Source organism: Aulonocara sp. 'chitande type north' Nkhata Bay, linkage group LG20, assembly GCF_057382095.1.
Source record: "Aulonocara sp. 'chitande type north' Nkhata Bay isolate Kocher_YH1m ecotype deep benthic linkage group LG20, A_spYH_male_GT1.1, whole genome shotgun sequence".
Classification (NCBI taxonomy): domain Eukaryota; kingdom Metazoa; phylum Chordata; class Actinopteri; order Cichliformes; family Cichlidae; genus Aulonocara; species Aulonocara sp. 'chitande type north' Nkhata Bay.
In genome coordinates this window covers 6909317-6928622 of record NC_141363.1, presented here as the reverse complement: position 1 = coordinate 6928622, position 19306 = coordinate 6909317, and the positions used below count along the sequence as shown (strand labels likewise).

At 39.4% G+C, this 19306-nt stretch overlaps 2 protein-coding genes across 2 annotated transcripts in view; one reads left to right on the top strand and one right to left on the bottom strand.

Annotated features, from left to right (window-relative positions):
* Nucleotides 1-1468: 1468 nt before the first annotated feature.
* Nucleotides 1469-4819, top strand: LOC147305014 (uncharacterized). Its single transcript, XM_086277733.1, has 6 exons — nucleotides 1469-1715; nucleotides 1801-1872; nucleotides 3245-3316; nucleotides 3718-3801; nucleotides 3887-4018; nucleotides 4102-4819. The coding sequence occupies exons 1-6, from the start codon at nucleotides 1472-1474 to the stop codon at nucleotides 4380-4382; spliced, it is 885 nt and encodes a 294-aa protein (XP_086133859.1). The 5' UTR covers nucleotides 1469-1471; the 3' UTR covers nucleotides 4383-4819.
* A 1730-nt stretch (nucleotides 4820-6549) lies between these two features.
* Nucleotides 6550-19306, bottom strand: part of prdm16 (PR domain containing 16) — a 172689-nt gene continuing 159932 nt past the window's right edge. Inside the window, 9 exon segments of the mRNA XM_086276836.1 lie at nucleotides 6550-9710; nucleotides 10138-10318; nucleotides 10823-11080; nucleotides 13717-13888; nucleotides 14310-14479; nucleotides 14767-14844; nucleotides 14946-15118; nucleotides 16987-17074; nucleotides 17215-18859. Coding sequence (XP_086132962.1) covers nucleotides 9576-9710; nucleotides 10138-10318; nucleotides 10823-11080; nucleotides 13717-13888; nucleotides 14310-14479; nucleotides 14767-14844; nucleotides 14946-15118; nucleotides 16987-17074; nucleotides 17215-18859 — 2900 coding nt within the window. The 3' untranslated portion in view covers nucleotides 6550-9575.

The following is a 19306-nucleotide window of genomic DNA, read 5'->3' as shown; positions in this document are numbered from 1 at the left end:
TTGCATAAATGAGTGTGATCACATCAAGAGGGTAAAATGAACACGGTTAACAAAGATGTGAGAAATATGCCAATAAATAGGTGCTGCTAATAAATACAGGCATCGCAGACCAGCATGATATTTGAAACTGATTTACTGATATCATCGACATAACACACAATGCATCAAATAAATGCATAGCTGTTGTATTTTCAGGCTTTTGTAAACTTCTGGTTACAGTCTCTTTTACACCCTCTCCAACTCTACCTCCATTTATTCAGCAAGAATAGACTCAATAGGCCCTGTGCACAACTGAGCTAAACGAATAGTACATTGTCTTTGCTACAAGCAAAATAAACCTCACATCCTGAATGGCTGGTCAATGCTGGTCAAATTGTCATCAGTAAAGAGGTAACTGATGCTGGACTAAGCAGAGTTGCAAAAAAAAAAAAAAAAAAAGACACGCTGAACAGGCTAATCAGAGTAAAGATTTTGGATGGGCAAAAGAATGCTGAAAAAAATATTCGAGAGAGATAAATCTAAGTTTGAGTTCTTTTGATCCCAAGGAACATTTGTGGGAAGTATTGACAAAGATATGCTATGCTATATTTATGCTATCTTTATATCTGTAAATATATATATATAAAATTAAATTGATTGAGGGATTGAAGAGGTATTGAGAAATGAAGGGGACCACTATATTTGGCAATGCCATGCAATGTCTTGTCAACACTTAGAAGTACAGAATTATTGAAATCTTCTTGAAGAACACTGGCTTTATATATAAAAAGAAAAACAACAGCAAAAACAACAAAAAATATGCTACATATCCCAAATACAGTAAGAGTCATTAATCACTCCTGTATCTAAGTCACAGTGGCCTTTTTGTAACCGTACCTATATACTGTTTTTAACCACAAAACCACTGGAAAACACTACACACATACACCCAAGAGTCAGAGTCTAAACCCAACCAAATTATTGATTATCACATTTCTAGATGAAAGATTTTTTTGTTAAATGTTTATAGGCCCGTGAGTCTTTGGCACTGGCACTGCAGAATAGTTCTGTCTGTAGTAAAATCCATCATCTATTTTCTTGCCCACTTATAGAGTTCAAATGTGGGTTTGTTGGAGCCTGTCCCTGCTGTTATTTGGCAAAAGGTGGAGTACACCCAGGACTGAGCCCGAGTCTACCACATGGCCAACACAGAAAGATAGACCACCATTCACAATCCCATCTATAGTTGATTCAAAATAATTTATTTTCATTTGATGAATGAAAAATGTGTTGTTATTAAAAAACTGGGATTTTTTTTATACTTACAACATTTTGAGTGTAGTGTAAATACGACAAGTCCAAAGTAACAGTGCTATCTCCTGGGAATGTTTCTGATGAAACATCCATGGTAATGATTGACCAGACAGTCACCGACATTAAAGACACTATATAAGGCTGGAGTTAAGAAAAAACACTGAACTGCACAAACTCCATGAGATCCAACATGACAGTGTTTTTTCCATTGTTGCTGCTAATCTGCACTCTCTCTACAGTTCAACTTGAAATAAACTCTGACAGCAAAATTATTCCACTTTTAAATCAGGGAATGGAAACAGCACAAACCTCTGACCCTGAGCAAACATGTAAACCTGACATCAATTCTGTTCTGAGAGAGATGAGTGCCTTGTTGGCTGAACTGAAAGCAGAGATTAGACACTTACAGAAAGAGAATGAAGGTACAGTAGTATGCAATGGCACAAGAAACCACTGCTTTAATTCACTGAATTATGTCTTACTTTTAATTTTTTTCTGTTTTTTTAGCACAGGCAGCTAAGGTCAGAGAACTGGAGTTACAAAAGACGGAGTTGGACAAGCTGAAAGAACAGCACGAAGGTTAGTTTTGGGTGAATAGTTTATTTTTATTGGGGTTTCTCTGTGTCTGGTTGCTGTGTTAGATTTTACTCCCTATAAGCAACAAATTGGAACATTGTCAGAAGACTCGTGTTTCAAAGGAAACATTTACTGTACCTGAAAATTCAAAAAATTAAGGAAAACTGAGTAGGACAAGAGAATCTCATTGAACTAAGTTACTCTAAACATAACATAGCGGGAACACTAAAACATAGATGCTTACCTTATTATATATCAGTGAGAAGCATACTCAAGTTGCAGTTTAACTAGTAGCAATACACCAGCATTCTGGACCTTTTTCAGGTGATCCAGGGATGATTTGCTCAGCATATAGAATAAATAATTGTAATAATCAAGATGTGATGCATGTTTGGTTGCTTGCATTTTGTACTGAGAAACAGGATATATGTCCTGTGAGGGACAGATTCCCCAATAAATATTTAAGTTTTAGTATAAATAAGCGTCCTATCACATTCTCAGCAAATACTGGAGGAGTGAGGTCACTTACAAGCACACACAACAAATTTTGCATTGCATTTCTGAAGTAGCTTGTAAATTACAGTAATCGCAGTAACAATCAACTGGCTATTGGCTCCAACAGAAAATGGGCCTATATATATATATATATATATATATATATATATATATATATATATATATATATATATATATATATATATATATATATATATATATATATATATATATATATATATATATATATATATATATATATATATATAATTTTATTTAATTTTTTTCAAAGACTCTTAAGTAATTGGATAGTGTACTGATGACCACTTTCATGGCCGGGTAAGGCCCTTTCCCTCATTGTTTCCTGACAAACATAAGGGAAAAGGACCTGTAGTTGATTCTAACTGTATTTGTTTGCTAGATTTCTCAATATGAGGACCAGAGAGATATAGATAGATATAGATTTCTACCCAAACTGAGTGTGACACGCAGCAACTGAATCAAAGGCCTAGAAGAACATCTCAAGGAAAGACAGCATTTGGTGATGTCTGTGGGTTCTTGACTTCATGAAGTGATTGTACTTAAAATTATGTTAATTTGTCAAATTGTAATACCAAAGTAGTTATTTCAATACTTTTATTAAACACATTGAATGAAAGCTGCAGGTCTGCATTTCACTCACATCTTGATTCTTTAATTTAAAATCCATTGTGGTGTGTGCAGAGACAGAATTACACAAAAAACAACCAAAAACAACCCAAACCTAACAGTAGTATATTACAGCAATTAAACTAATGGGAAAAGTGCTTCCAACTACTGAGCTGAACCATATAGCATCTCTTTTATTTATTCTTCTTCTTTTTATCACTCTCTTTGTCAGCACAAGCAGCTAAGGTGAAAGAATTGGAGTTGCTAAGGGCAGAAATGGATAAGCTGAAGCAAGAGAGCCAAGGTATATACGTCTGTGCTCACAAGTTTGCATACACTCATCACAGACATGAATGTCGTAATGAAGTTTGAGCTCTTAATCATTTCTTTAAACTTCTTAAAGTTTTTCCAGGGTGAAATGATGGTGTCTCATACATCTTTAATTTCTTTAAATAACAAGAATTGGATGCACAAGTAACTGTAACCCACACAGGGGTCATAATTTATACATGCATGCTAAAATATACACATACAGCCACACTAGTATTTAGTTAATTGTCTCCTAGCAAATCCCACTTCAACCAGGTACATTGTGTTGCACTGAGAAATAGTTAGCTCAAAAGCTTAGCAACAAGTGATTTTATTAAAAATGTTCATAGTCAAACAGTATCTTTTTAAAAAATGTAATTATTCATTTAATTCCAGCACAAGGAGGAGAGCTAATCACCATTAAAAGTAGGGCAAACATCACAGAAAACCAGGTGGAGGTCCTGAAGAGAGAAGCAGAAGGTTTGTTGAACAGGAAACAATCTCATTATTGAAACAGTTACTGGAACATAAGTCACTTTAACACGTGTGTTTCTCTCTCTCTCAGTCAAACGTGTGGCTTTCTCAGCCTCTCTGTTAGGCACAGGCTCACAAAATATTGGACCATTTAACACATACATGCCTCTGGTCTTCAAATATGTTGTTTCCAATATTGGAAATGCCTATAATTCACACACAGGTACTCAAATGCATACATTTTTAGAATTAATTTGATTTGATGACAATGTTTACTCCATTTAAATTTTTAAAAATGTCCCACAGGTTCCTTCACTGCACCAGTAAGAGGAGCGTACCACTTTGAATTTTATGTATATGGACATCATTCACATCCTTCAGGGGCTGTGTTGGTCAAGAATGGAGAGCACGTCTTTATTGCATACGAACATTCGAGCAGTCCTCATTCAGTCAGTTCTTCTAATGGTGTCACATTGCTACTAGAGGTAGGAGATGTGGTGTTTTTGCGACTGTGGAATGGCGCTTGGATTTTTGACAATGAAAATCGGCACAGCACGTTCAGTGGACATCTGCTTTTCCCCATGTGAGAAGAAAAACAGCCTAAGATATCTGTGCAAGCACACTCTACCAGTGTATTAGTTACTCTGCATTTTTTCTAGATATGAAGCTGACTGAGCAGCCACAAGTATGAATATGTAAACTATCATCATGTTTTCTTACTTTGTTTAGCCTTTTATTTAATTGTTGGCAAATTTTGTTTTTTAAAAAGAGAGATTGGGTTAAATGTTTTCTTTTGCTTTTGCTTCTTCTTCTACTTTTTTAAAAAAGTTGAATAGTATCAGACCCACTTAAACACAAATTACGCACATGTAAATACCTTGTGATTTATAAAACCATGTTAATATAGCACGATCTATTTCCTTAGAAAGCAAAGACAGAAAGAAAGCTAGACATTACTGTAACTGTAACTGTTTTAATCCTTTGCTTGTCAATTTACAGTCAATTAAACAAATAGCTAACTTTATTTTTTCATCTTCATGAAAAACTCCTGCAATGTCCCACAGAGTTTACACTTTTGGCTTACACCTGGATTTCTTACATCAACACTTGGCTGCCATTAAGTATGGCTTCTGTTTTACACCTGCACTACTACAACTCAGCACAGACTTCATCCAACACATACATTCCCACCATTTGATTGGAAATATGGAAAAGCTGTAACTAATGCGTCACAAACACATATTATTGCCAACTTGTTTGCAGTTTAACTTTCTCCCAAATGAAAGAGTCTATTCCAACTAACTTACAACATTAATAACAATGCAGCACCTGCTTATTTAAAGTTTTTATGCAACTGACTTTGATACCGACTGCTTTTAAATCCATAGTCTGGCTCTATTTTCTATTTCACAGCTCTTAACCTCATATTTTTCACTTGGACCTCAAATCACAGAACACATTTCTCCTGAATGTACCATTCACCTCTAATCCCGCTGGACTTATATTTAAACTGAGTTAATGGCTCAATTAAAACACATCCTAACCTAAATGTAGAATTGTTTATGTACTAAATTTCAAAGAATAAATCAATAGCGTATAAGAAGGATTTGGGGTACAAAAAACAACAACAACCCAAAACTTAATATAATCCTCAATGTAAAGCCCACAGCAGCAAAATAATATTTAACAAAATATGAACATTATGATTTTTTTTGTTTAATTTTTCCTCCACACTTTGCTGGGTGATGAGTTCACTGCATTTTTCTTCAAAAGGTGATAAGTTATTGAGTGTGAACCTTTGGGCAATGTTTCCTCCTGACTACATTTTCATGTAGATCGTGTTTGTTTACTGGCACGACTGTGTCAATCAAATCTTTCTTTCTACCCAGTAGTTTTGCACGTTTAACTACATCTAAATCTAAAATGGTTTCTAGATTTTTGTTTGACCTCAACAACTACAAAAGAAACTGCCATTTCTTAAACACAATTTAATCAGTAGAAACTGCAATTTGGGAAGAATTACAATAATTTTTATTTTTAATTTTTTTAAAGTTAATCTCCACCATGTGCCCAATTGGCTGGACATCCAACACTTAATTCAACTTTTTTATTTCCATGAGTTAAAGGTGAGAAGGTTATATTTATGACAAAAAACAATTTCTATAGCGATATAATAATTAAATTCAATATTTTTCACACAATGAGCAAAATAAGTAATTTAAAGGGACTTATAAGGTCAAGGCAAATAATACTGTGTGTAAGTTCTGTTAGTAAGAAGCAAAAATGCTCTTTTAGAAAATAAACCTTATTGAAAGTATCTTACACCAGGCCTCAATTCAGCCTCTCACTCTCTTTAAGCTTCACAAACAGGAGGACTGAACTGGTTAGAGTGGCTGCTTTGAGTGGAGGGAAACTGCTCAAAGCATTGTCACCTTTGTTTGCTGAGCAGTGACTATTTCAGGCACTTCTAGCCCACAAATAAACAACGGAGGACTCATTTAAAAAGCACACAGGTTTTATTGCATATCAATTTCATGTATAAATTCTTCATAGCATTGGAAAGATTACATTTGGTATACATTGCTATTCTACAGAATTAACATCAGAGTCATATCTTTTCAATGAAATTTCTCTAAAGTACATCTGCAATAATCACAAGCATCAAAAGAACTGCAATTTCAGAATTGTTCAATATTATTCTACAATCCTTTATTGTTTTTCATTATGTCTTCTCTGACAAGTCTTTTCTAAGTCTTTCGGGACCACCTGTCCAAACATCTGTAAGGCAGTCAGAAGTTGAAGTCAAACATACTAACCTAACCACATGTACAATAAGTGCATCTACGAATTTCTTTTTTTTTTCCTTCTTTTCTTTTTTTTTTAATTTTTAATTTTTTTGATTTGATACACGTTTCACAAATGGACATCATTATGACTGCTAACACGTCATGCACAATAAATTTTTTTTTGTTTGCTTTCAATAAACATAACAGAGGCGATATACAACTCAGATTTTAACAAAACAAGCACCATCCATTTAAACCCATATTTTTCAATGATTTTTTTTCTTCAGACAAATGCACCATGTTTTTCATTCTTTAAAATACTATACAGTTAAAAAGAAACTATGTATATTTTTTACTTTCTCCTGTAACAGCGGGGGCAAACAGCAACCATCTTCTATTTTGCTGAAACATATTTCAGTGACCACTTGCCAGAATACGTTCTGAAGCTGGCAAAATGAAATACCTATATGCCTTCAGTTCCTTTGCTTTACACAGCGCGTACTTATTACAGTAGTCCATGACAAGAATTACTACAAACAGTCAACCTTAAAACTTAATGACCCAAGTCTTTACATTTTGTAACCACGAGTTGGAAAGCAATGCATTTACCATGAATTGAATCTCATTCAGTAGAATTATATAAAAAGAAGACATCTGTCTTTAGAAAACTGAGATGATGCAGCAGTCCTAGCATCACACTACCACCTACTGTCATGAAGAAAAATTACAGTGCTTCTGTTATCCTTACCTCTCCATGTTGAGCACAACATGCCCATCTAGTGAAAGTGAAACCAAATGTATCTGTTCTAACATTCAGGGACCTAAGCATGATCAATTATTGGCTTGGACCCATATGATTTAAGTGCTATTTTCAAAATACAGCATCAGGCCTAGTTAGAAAAGTCCCAGTATGCGGAGAGGAACAGTGATCAACAATGCCCACGCTCCACCTTTTTGCAGCTATCTACAGTAAATTACTCACGCCCCTCCACGGCACAGCTACCTTGTAGACCATATGGAATGAGTTTTCAGTATGACCTCAGAAGAAGAATTTCAGATTAAGAAGTTATCAAGTGTTTCGGTTTTCCCCATCCAGCTAGACAGCTAGACATTTAATTTGAATGGACCGACCAGCAGAATTACGATGCCCGTTTTAATACTTTCTGTGGTTTGATTTTATCAGTTCTTTTGGTTTAATGAGTTGTTGTCTTTCTTCTCAAATAGTCAGTGATTATGCCATGTTCGTGCAGTTGTGGCTGTGTGCGTTTGAATTTTAGACCGTATAAAATTGGACAACTCATTAAAAAAACAAAAAACAACAGTATTTGTTGGTTATAAGACATGTATTAAATCTGAAACAGATGAAAGGGGGAGCTCGATGTTGTAGAAACTACTCAGATTCAATAGTGTAACAATGTAATGCCCTTTTCATGACATCCATAACGAAGGTTGTCCAAGCCTGCCCCCTTTAGTACTTGAACCATTTTGAACAAGACACATTCAGCCTACTGGGTAAAATGGTTCAACTAAAACAAGGAAATAAAAAGGCTAAACACTGCAGGATGTTTCAATGCCAAATAGGATCTAAGACTAACTACAGCTATATTTCACTATAAATAAAATCAATTAATTTCATGTTTTTTGTTTTTTTGTTTTATTTTGTTTTTGTTTTGATTTTGTATTTTTTTCTCATTTTGGCACACTAACCCATCAAAACCAGAGATTCTGAATCTCCCTCATGTTCTGATAGTTTACCATTCCTTCAGCAACAAGAAACGAGGGATAAAATGACTTCTTCATTTTCACTCCCCCTGCCATGACAAAACAACCAAAAATAAATACAAACACACACTTCTGAAATCAAATATATAAGCGCTTAGTAAGAAAGAAAAAACAAAGAAACTATGACAGCAAATGCAAGCCCCTTGGAAATGAAATGATTGTCAGAGAACAAAACATTTTCTATGGGTTATTTGGCACATACCACTCTTCCTATGAACATCTAGGTTAATTTGTACATCATATGACATATCATACAATTTTGGTCCTTCTCTAAATTAATTATATTAACAATTAAGCACTGCAGTGCCTACGAAGAAACAATACTGTGTAAGAGGAAAGAAAAATTAATGTGAATAAAATTAACAAATGACAATGAAACAAGCAGAGAAAGACTTTCCTCATTTTTTTCTGAACATGATTTAAATCCATTTTCAGCATGATCAAGTTTGAATAACCAATTACAATGGCTAGTGGCCCAGATAACTCATTGAAAGCACATTTGAACGTAGAATAAAATTCTTTAAAAAAAAAAAAAAAATCAACAGTCTATTGTATCTGCCAATTCTTTAACTAACATTTAGTGTGGTGCTATTGTTGATTCTGCTGTTACTACTGAAACAAAATCAGTAAATAAGTCACCCATGGTTGGTGGAGGAAACACGGAGACAGCGGTCAACACTCTCACTCTATTCTTGGTGAAACAGTGCCAACTTGTGGACATGCAGTGCCAATGCAGCATGTCTCTGCAGTGTTTGTAGTAGGCGGTGTATACAGACTTTAGAGACGTATCAGTCATTAAGAGTCTTTATGAGAGCCTTACGCAGGGTCTCTGTGGTGCTGCGGTAAGCCTTGTGCACTTGGGGAGGATCAGAGTAATGCAGAGTTTCAATGCTATTGAGAAGCATTCATCATGTCCTTCACATCAACAGGAGCTTAGCAGTGCGTTCGCTTTGACAGTCTTTGCAAGACCCTTCACCTGGGGGAAAATCTTCCCCTTCTTTCTTTAACAAACACTCACACACAGACACACACACACAAAACAAGCACACACATCCACACAAACTCATTCTTTCTATCTTGAATGTGTATGACAATGAAATCTTCTCCATCATCCTTTGTCTTGCCCCCTACTCATGTCCACTCAGTCTTTCTGTTCCTCCTCCTAGTCTTCCTCCCACCTTTTCTCTCTCTCTCTCTCTTTCTCTCTCTCGCTTAGATGTGGTTGAGTGGGTGAAAGCTGCTCGTCTCAGACGGTCCACCTCCCATGCTCAGCCAAGCGTCCAGAGAGTTCTGGGAGGGCGCGTGCAAAGGGTTGTTCTCAGAGAGAGACAGCATCATTGCATAAGCCTGTGAAAGAAGAAGACGGATGATTTTTAGGAAAATACAGAAACTTCAGTAAGCTTTCATTGTGTCCAACGACACGTCCAGAAATGAAAGGATTACAGTACATCTGGTTGCTGGTGTTTCACTCAAGTGTGATTATCTTTGAATTTCATGACTTTATACCTTGTAACAAAATTTAATTAAATTGTTTTAAAACTTAATACACCAGCAACGAATAGAGAAGGTTGTAGGTGATGTGTTAGTAAGTTAAGTGAAATACAAAGATATAGGAAAGTAGGAAGAGAGGTGCTGTTTAGCTCCTGAAAATGTGAAAGCATCCATCTCATCCCTGATCTTTCTTTCCAGTCAACATATTTTGCCCTTCCTCCTATTTTATCTGAGCGACTCGGCCCTTCCTCTTTTAACGGACATCCAAAAGCCAGTCACATACCTGGGTTTTAGCCTGTCTGTACAATGTCTCTTTCAATGCCTCAGATTCTAGTGAAGTGTTAAAAATGTCTTTAACATCGAAAGGCTGCTCGTCACTGGCTGCTTTACGTAAACCATCCAAGCTCTTGGGAAAGCTGGGCAGTGCCTCCAGGTCCAAGAGAGAGCCCTCCTCCTCTATACACCTGCACACCGAAGCATGGGTGGATGGAAGAAATAGGGCAGCGTGGATGGGTTGGTTGGAGGATGGATAGAAAAAATTGATGGAAAGATATAAAAAACAGGGATGGAACAGATGGCGAGTTAATTAGGGGAGGGAGAATGTGAAGTGAAGAGAAAAGTAAAGGTATGATTAATAAAAGGGATCAACGGACAGCAGAAATAAAGTGGAAGAAAAGGGTTGAAGAGTTTAAAGAGTAGTTAAAGAAACTAGCCTAATCAAAGCACTTGACTTTGGGTTACATATCTGAGAATCTGTGTAGGGGACATTTTTAGTACATGTGTTATCCCTGTTTGCCCTTGTCGATTTACAGTGCTCTTTAGGAAATGCATTAGTTGGATTGTTAAGTATTGCAAATTTTGTTAAAACTCAACATTTGCTGTACATTTTTGTGGTTGTTTGGGATATATTGGGGTAAATCTTGTCAATGAACTTGGACCTTTTCTGCTAATTTAAAACAGACAAATACCTGCGAGTGTGTTCATAGCTCATCCCTAATGGAGCCGCCTCTGCCTCTTCTTCTTCCTCATCCTCCTCATACACTCCTGTTGTGACAGGAGACGGGGACTCGGGCGCCTCGTCGTGCGACTTCTCCGTCAGACTGCCTTCCTCCTCCTCTTCATCGTCACCCTCCACTTCCTCTTCCTCTTCCTCCAGACCCTGGAGACCTAGCTTGGAGTTGGACAAACTGTGGCTGGGAGGGTGCTCCTCCTCAGGCTGGTCTGATCTGCGGAGGGATCAAAGGTCAGAGGAGGGAGGAAATGTTAGAAGTGCGACATCTGAGTTAAAGAGGTTTGAGTCTCCCAAGCCAATCAGGAGGGGCCAGAAGGAAACAATGGGAACACAGAAAAGTTGAATCGTGGTCAGTATAGTGGCCTGGATTTTAGTTAAAAACACATGTAGACAAACCAAATGGGAGTTTGATTTTTTAAAAATATGATTTCTAGTGTAAATTCCTGATTTTCTTTTTTTTTTTTTACTTTTTTTACCACAAATGATCAAAATGTAAGATAGAGGCTATGTCCACTCTTGAGCTGGCTGGGCGGCTGTTACCATTTCCTAACCTTTTAACGATCTGACTCATCATGAGTAGCAAGAGAAACAAAAATAATCTAATGACAGCATGTAAAGTCTAACTCCCGAGTCCACACAAACAACATGGGTGCTGACAGTCTGCCTGGACTTTTCCGATGGCCCACAGATGATTAATTGACCCGCTCCTCACAAACAGACCAGGGCATGGTCCACCTCAGACTAAGTCCTCTATGCCCCTCAACGCTTTGTAGTGGTGGAACACAGTTTGCACGACTGAAGGAAGATGATGGCTTGGCTGCAAACAGGCTATCAGCACACTACCATTACGACCTGCCATCTGTACATTTTCCAGCTTGCACCCCAATACCCCCTCCCCCGCTTCCATCACCCCCAGACCACGATGTCATGGCTCATGATATCATTTCCTTTGGGATGGCAAATTTACCCCTTTCATTTTTTGCCACACAGTGGACATTTATCAAATCAGACAGGGTTACCTCTGGGAAGGGGTGCACGGGGACAGGATTGGGTCACGCAGACTGGGTGAGTGAATGTGGGTAGAGGGACTTTGTGAGATTGGAGGGGGGTTCTTCTCTTTCAGTCTAGATTAAATATCACCATAATCAAATTGCAGCGCTGGCTGGCGGGGAAAAAGTACATGCCTGCGAATGGAGAGAGAAGCGTAGCTCTGACATAGGGGGCCCTGGGTTTTGTCATTTAGTCTAAACACGTCAGTTGGGTGTTTGTGTTAGCAGACTGGGGCTATGGGTACACAGTGAGTGGATAGGGGAAGAGCTCAATCATCAGTGGATCTCTTAGATAAATGCCTCAACCCGAGTCCCCCTTAGGGTCCAAACTGAGAGCTATTGCAGCCCGGTCTCAGATGAGGGAGCAGCTCCAACTCTAGCTTTATCCAAACCTAAAACTCAAGCCAAAGGCGGTGAGTCCTTACACACTGTGGTGGAGCTGAAAATATGCGTGCACACCTATACTCCCTAACTTTTCTCATTCTGTCCCACCCTGTGAGCAGCAGTGCTGCCTCAGCAACTACAGCATCACCAGTTTGGAAACAGGTCAAAGTTTTATACAAAAATAAAGGCTCCCAGGGGCTTTTATTTTGACTGGCCATGATGCTGAAAAGGGAATTTTGAAGGGGGTGGGGAACTGTGATGTGGGGGCAGCTAGGAGTGATTATAGATAGTCATCCATGAATGTGTGTTTGTGTTCAGCATTTGACTTCAGTCACTCAGAGGGAGAATAAACAGCAGGCTGTCTGGTGGGAGGACAGAAAGCACAACACTTAGTCTGAATTACAGATATTAAAATGTCAGACGAGGTTGTTGTGGATGAGACTCGGTATTGATCCCAGATGGCAGAGGGGCTAAATTGCCACTGTGTCTTTTGGACATAATGCATGTTGACAAGAAAAAAGGGGGTGTGGGGGAGAATGAGGAAGTGGCAGGCAGAAAGTGAGACTACCAGAAAGGAATCCAGAATGAGACGAAGGCAGAATCAATGCAAGAGAGCAAACCAGAAAATCGCCCTTCTTTTATTTCCCAAAACACAATTCTTGCCCTTTTCTGTTAACTATAAAAGCCTTTCAGAACTTAAAGCAGGAAGTTTCCATTTTTATGAGGATATTTTAAAAAAAGAAACCTGTTTTTTTTTTTTTTTAAATAAAAAACAGTTTTCCTTACTTTATAAGCAAGTTACAAAATTTTTAGAGTGCAGCGAAACTAACAGGGTTAACACTTGTGCTACTGGTCTGCAGGGTATTTAGAACTGAGCATGACATTCACAAACACATTATATAAACTTTAAACATTAAAGAAACTAAAATGTGTGAAAATTGGTATACTGAACAATTACAGTTATGTTTTACATTTAAAAAATGAAAGGTGAAAAATTAAGAAAACCTTTTTTTTTTCATTTATTTTAGTGCAATGGTACTAAGTGTGTTCTAGCCACTAGGGAGCGCTGTGTACCAATTTCATGGATCTGTACTGTTGATTGCGGGAAGGAGGAAGGCGCTAGAGATGTAGAAGAGCAGCTGTTTACTTTAACTGAACAAACTTTTTGTTTGTTTTTCTGGATTTTCATACCTAAGATTAGATGTCCTAAATAAAGGAGATGCATTACAACATTCCTGACAACATCTGACAAGTTCTTTCTGCTGTAGTTAGGATTAATGTTAAATTCAGGATGAGGTCGGGTGAGAATCTAAGCTTGACAGAAAAGAGTTAGCCACATGGATGGAAAGTAATCGCTGGAGATCTCTGTGAGAATCATGGTACAAATATAATTTTTGTGAGCGGGTTTTCGTCTTACCTTTTATCTGTGGAGCTGGAGGCCTGGTTCATCTCACTGTTGGAAATGAAGTTGCGGATTTCTGAGAAGTACGAGTCCTCCTTCTCATCTAAAAGTGCATGATTTTCTGGCTCTGAGTTTGGCGAGGAGATGGTCGTTCCTAAGTTGGAAAGCATCCCAGACTGTTGGCTCACTGTTGGGGAAAGAGATGTAGACACACACATCCATATGCATAAAAACACATGGACACACACACGCAGACAGCCCACATACCATACCAAGACACACAAGCATCATTAGTGTGATGATCATCGCACAGTTATTTAATTTAGGAAAATATCAGAGGCAAAACACACAATTACTAACATTTAAACACTAAGATCGTGCACAGCTCTCGTGACATTTTTTTGACAAACAGAAAAAAAATGTTTACAGAAATCTGTGTGGAAGATAAACATGATAGCAAAAAGGTTTTATATAAGTTATGCTCTTTTCTGACAGTTTTTCAATAACCCATGTGTGAAAATGGATTCAAACAATCAACTAAGCAAACACTTCCTGTTTATTGACTACATTACTAGTTCGCACAGCCATCATTGCAGTTGCAAACTGACCAGGAATGTTCTCGTGCTCGTGCTTCTTGAGATGGCGATCGAGGTTGGTTTGCTGACCAAAGCAGCGGTTGCACAAGTGACACTTGAAGGGTTTCTCCTTGTTATGGATATTGCGGACATGGCGTTGAAGATTGGATGAGATGCTGAATGAACGGTCACAGTATTTACACCTGACGAAGAAGAACAGGGGTATTTAAATGTCAGCTGAAAGTGCAGTAGAGTGAGAAGGGCCCTAAAGATGTATTATTTATCTGCTGAGTTGAGCAAGAAACCACTTAAGGCTCTTGTGATTTGCTTAAAAGTATTCACTTTGTTTTTTCTCTGAAGTTTCACAGAAAGAGACGTACCAAACAAAGTAAAGGCAGGTTTGAAAAATAGCCGTGACAAAGGGAAATATGTCAACTACGGTATTTCAGAAACTTTCAAGACTCTCTGAATTAAAAATAGAAAGGAATACCTGTAGGGCTGTTCCCCTGTGTGTGTCCGCAAATGTCTGGTGAGATTTGCTGAGCGAGGGAAGATTTTCCCACAGTACCTAGAGCAAAAGGACAATGAGGATGAGTGAGCATACGGCATGGTGCACTTTCACATTTGCACATATTCCACCAACTAGTTTAAATGAAAAGGGGTGCAGACCTGCACGCGTAGCGTTCCTTTCCCTTGCGAAGGATGGCATCTGAGAGGGAAGGTGGTGGTGAGCGGAAGTTGAACAGCGGATGGGCCGAGTGTTGCAGCGAATTGGGCGGTGCGTCCAGTTTTAGTGCTCCAAAGCCGTCCAGCTTATCTGTCATGTTCTCCATTGCTGACATCTAGGGAATAAGAAGATTTCAAAAAGTTGAGAAATTTTTTGTTTCATGTTTTAAAAACTGGATAAAAATAATTCAACCAGAGTTTGTATTATTTACCGTGTTATGGGTTCAATTATAAAGTTTATGAGGGCAGTTTTAATTTTTTGCACGTAGCGTGTGTTACATCATGATGGCAGCATGTTTATGTGTATTAAAAACAGAAAAGAAAGCACTGAAAACAAAGGGACAATTTAAGAAAGAACATGGAGTGAGAGAAAGATACAGGGAGGAAGCTTTGAGGAAGCAGCATATCAGAGGTTAGCCTTGTTGTTTGTACTCAAGGCATGTCACCTCCTTGACCTATAACACATTCACAAATGCCCAAGTACTGTTTCTCCAGTGCCCCCCTCTCTGTACAACCTCAGCTTCTACTAATGCTTTGTTCTCTACTTCTTACCTTCTTCTGCCAAAGCTGCTGTTGCAAGCCTGCAAACTGGCTAAATGAGGCATTCAAGAGCCATGACTGGAGCAATACAATATAGTTTGTGATACCCCCAACTGATAGCCGCTTCCCTCCCCCCCTAGAAGCTTGTGAACAAAAGAGGCCAGTTATGTAGGAGTTTATTTGCCAAAAACAGCTTACATCCTTCCTTTTTTTAGTGAATACGGGACGGGAGAGACACAGGGACAGACACTCCGTCTCGATGTGTTTATTCGCAGTCTGAGAACGGGTGCAAGGGGGAGCGGGGTGATTCCGTCATGAGACTGAATTAGAGGTGGCATTGTGTTTGGATCACTGACAGGATCACAGCTGAGACGCTCAAATATGAAAAAAGTTTTTGCAGGGCAGCCTGCGAAAAGTTCACAATCTACGAGATGATGAGATGAGATTTTAAAGGATGAAAAGGAAATCTGTTTGATGCTTAGAGCCTTGTCATGACATCATGTTTTTAAGATTTTGTACCCGGGTTTAGGGTAATTGAAAAAAGGTACCAATACAAAAAAAAAATAAAAAATTCTTGCAATTTACCTTAAAAAAAAACTATGCTGGCTAACGATATGACATCACGCATGTGAGATATGCAAACGCATGTTCATGTGTAAATGTATCTGTCTGCATGTGCACCAGATGTGTGTATTGCAAAGTCACGGTTGATAGAGGACACAGATTTCCAGGTCAGATTAAACCGTTTCCCCAATGAGAGCCCCCCATTCTCCTGGACACAAACACAGGATGTCCTTGACGGACACGGTGTTATTATCTAGCCAGCCAGCCAGGCACAGAGAAAAGAAAAAAAAACTCTGAGGGGTTTGAGTTATTAGCTTGCCTGTGGGCTCCCACTACATGAAACAATGCCACAACTAAGATTAGCGTGGCCAAGAGAGGCAGTTTGTTACAATTCAAATGGTTATTATTCTCTCTTTTATTAATACTATCATTGCTTGTAATCAAGATATGTAGAGGTGGGGAAGGTCTGGGGACAGTGGAACAATGTGACTGATTATCAAAGGGCAGCGATAACAGGCTGTGTCTTCTGAAAAAAGGTAAAGCTGACGAGGTACACAGGCGCCATTCCGTAAACAAAGGAAGAAATCATACAGAACCCTTGAGAAAATAACATCAACACTTTGGAATGATGGCGCTTGGGTCCTATCAATTCAGGTTTAAGCAGCGTGGGAGGCAGGAGTGAGGTATTTTCACATAATACATAGTTTGAAAATAATAGTCAATACTATCTGGGAATAATCAGCTTGTATGCAATACCTGGCGGTCAATTCCCCTGCTTGTTAGTCTCTTGGTGTACTTTCAGTTTAATGTGCACGTAGCATTTACTGTTTCTTAAAAAGAATAGTCTCAAACCAAGCTAGGTCATGTGTGCACTATGTACCTGGGGATGGAAGAGTGGCGGCGAGGGCCGGAGGAACTTGTCCTTCAGAGCTCCTACCGGGTCGAGTAGCTTCCTCTTCTCCACCCTGCTGGACCAATATCAAGGCAGAGGGTTACGTACCAAGGTCAAACTTCATCTAGAATGCCCAACCTCATATTCTTCAATGCATCTACAAAAACGCCTTGATGTTGGTTGTGGAAGTGTCTGGTCTAATCCGGGCTGAAATACCTGTATATGGGGTCCATGAAGAATGCTGAGGGCTTGGCATAGTGCAGTGGTGGTGGCTGGTGTGGCTGTGCCTGGGGCTGCTGGTGCTGGGTGATGGTTGATTGGTGCAAAGACTGTGAATGAGGGTGTGGAAAACCAGATGGCGTTTCATCCTTGATTGAGACCCCTTTTCCACCTCCATAGATGTGGTTCTTTCGATTATGGGGCTCAGCTGGCACACCATTATGACTCCCTCGGCTCCGGCTGCCAATGCTGAGGTCCAATGGCTGTTCTTCACTGCTAGATATTGCTAAATGTCCACTACTGCTCCCAGTACTATTGTTGGGGTTTGAGGTGTTTGTTGGTGTTGAAGGAGCTATCTTGGCCTCCTTGGGTTTCGTGGTGAGATCGAACGGTGATTCTGCTGTGGGAGCAGGAGCTGCCGGGGAACTAGAAACCATTTTGTGCAGTTGCTCACGAGGTGACTTGGGCTCTGCTTTAAAAAACATGCTAGGATTGAGAGCGCCTCGATCAGCACTAAAAGGGTAGAGGGAGTTGTGGAAGTTGGGCAGGAACTGGAAGGGAAACATGGAATGATAGGGCAGTGGACCCATCTTCTTCTCCTGATGAAGTCCAATCAAACCTGGACCAAAATATTTCTCTGCAATAGAAGCGATGGCTTTTATGGAATCAGTGGTGGCTGCATTGGAATTTGTGGTGGTTGTGGGCGGGAGGGCTTGCTCATCGGGTGGGGGGAAGAAGGAGTGTTGCGATGCAGAAGCAAGAAATGGACGATCAATCGACAGGTTCCCTGAACTAGACATGGCTGATATCAATGCACGGTTTGTGTCTTCTAACTGGTGTGCCTCTTGGCTTGATACAGTGCCAGACGGCTTCCTTCTTTTACCACTTCTCTCACGCTCACTCTCTCCATCACTTTCCAGGTCAGAGCCGTCCCCTGAAGCAGTACCTGTGGTGGTGTCCAAATCTGTCCCACTTGTGGTATTGACATCTTCAAGGTCACTACCGTCAGACATATCTGCCATCTTTGATTTTGGTTTGGCTTCTCCACTAGAAGACAAATCCAGTTTATTCTCCTTCTCTTTGTCTTCGTGCTGACTCAAACTGTTAACACCATTGCCATTTGTGGAACTAACTAGAGACAATGGAGGAGCATCTAGAGGACTCTGAGGCAGCTTCACCTCCTGACTGCTGCTCAGCGGGCTCTTTATCAGTGGACTGGCCGGTAATAAAGGAGGTCGTGGATATAGCGATGGGGGAAAAATACCTGGGAAACCATGTGGGAGGGATGGGAAGCCGTGGGGTCCTGGGGAGAAGGGCAAGCCAGCATGAGGATGAGGTCGGGAAGGAAAGTAGTCAGTGAAGCCTAAACCTGACTGGTTTAAACCAGAAAGGTGGGGATGGTGGGACTTAGCCTTAGCCATGATTGGGCTGGAGCTCATGGGGATGCCAGGGTTGAACATCCCTGCTGGAGAGCCATAATGGTTTTTGCCCTCACAGAAGCGACGGTGCTTGTTGAGGGAGGAGGTAGTGCTGAACAACTGCCCACAGTCTTTACATTTGATCTGGGTGCGGCAGTCAGCATGCATACGCTTGTGGCGACAGAGGTTGGAGAACTGGGTGTAGGATTTGTGGCACACCTCGCCTGGGGGAACAAAAAGATGCAGCCCACCAGGGCCTAGTTAAACCAGTTTTAACACTGTCTCTAACTTTGTATACCAAAGCAACAGTAACATGAACATTTAAATGTAAACGGCTGTTGAAAAAAAGGTTTTAGGAAAGGAAGGAGCTGGTTCGTATGGACAGGATAACTTACACAATCTGAAAAAAAGTGGTCTTGATTTAGTTTGTATATATTTTACTTCCAAATAATTACTGCACACATGTAACAGATAAAATAAATAAAATACATATGTGAGGGCTGTTTTTCCCCCCTTACTGTAAAACACTCCATTTCCAATTTAAGGTCTGTCATGTTGTTTTAAGTTTGACAAAAAAGAGCTTAGGTAACCAGATCAAATCTATTATTCACATTGTATAATGAAATTTATTGCAGGGCAAATACGACCTTTGTGCCTGCAAACAAGCTGGT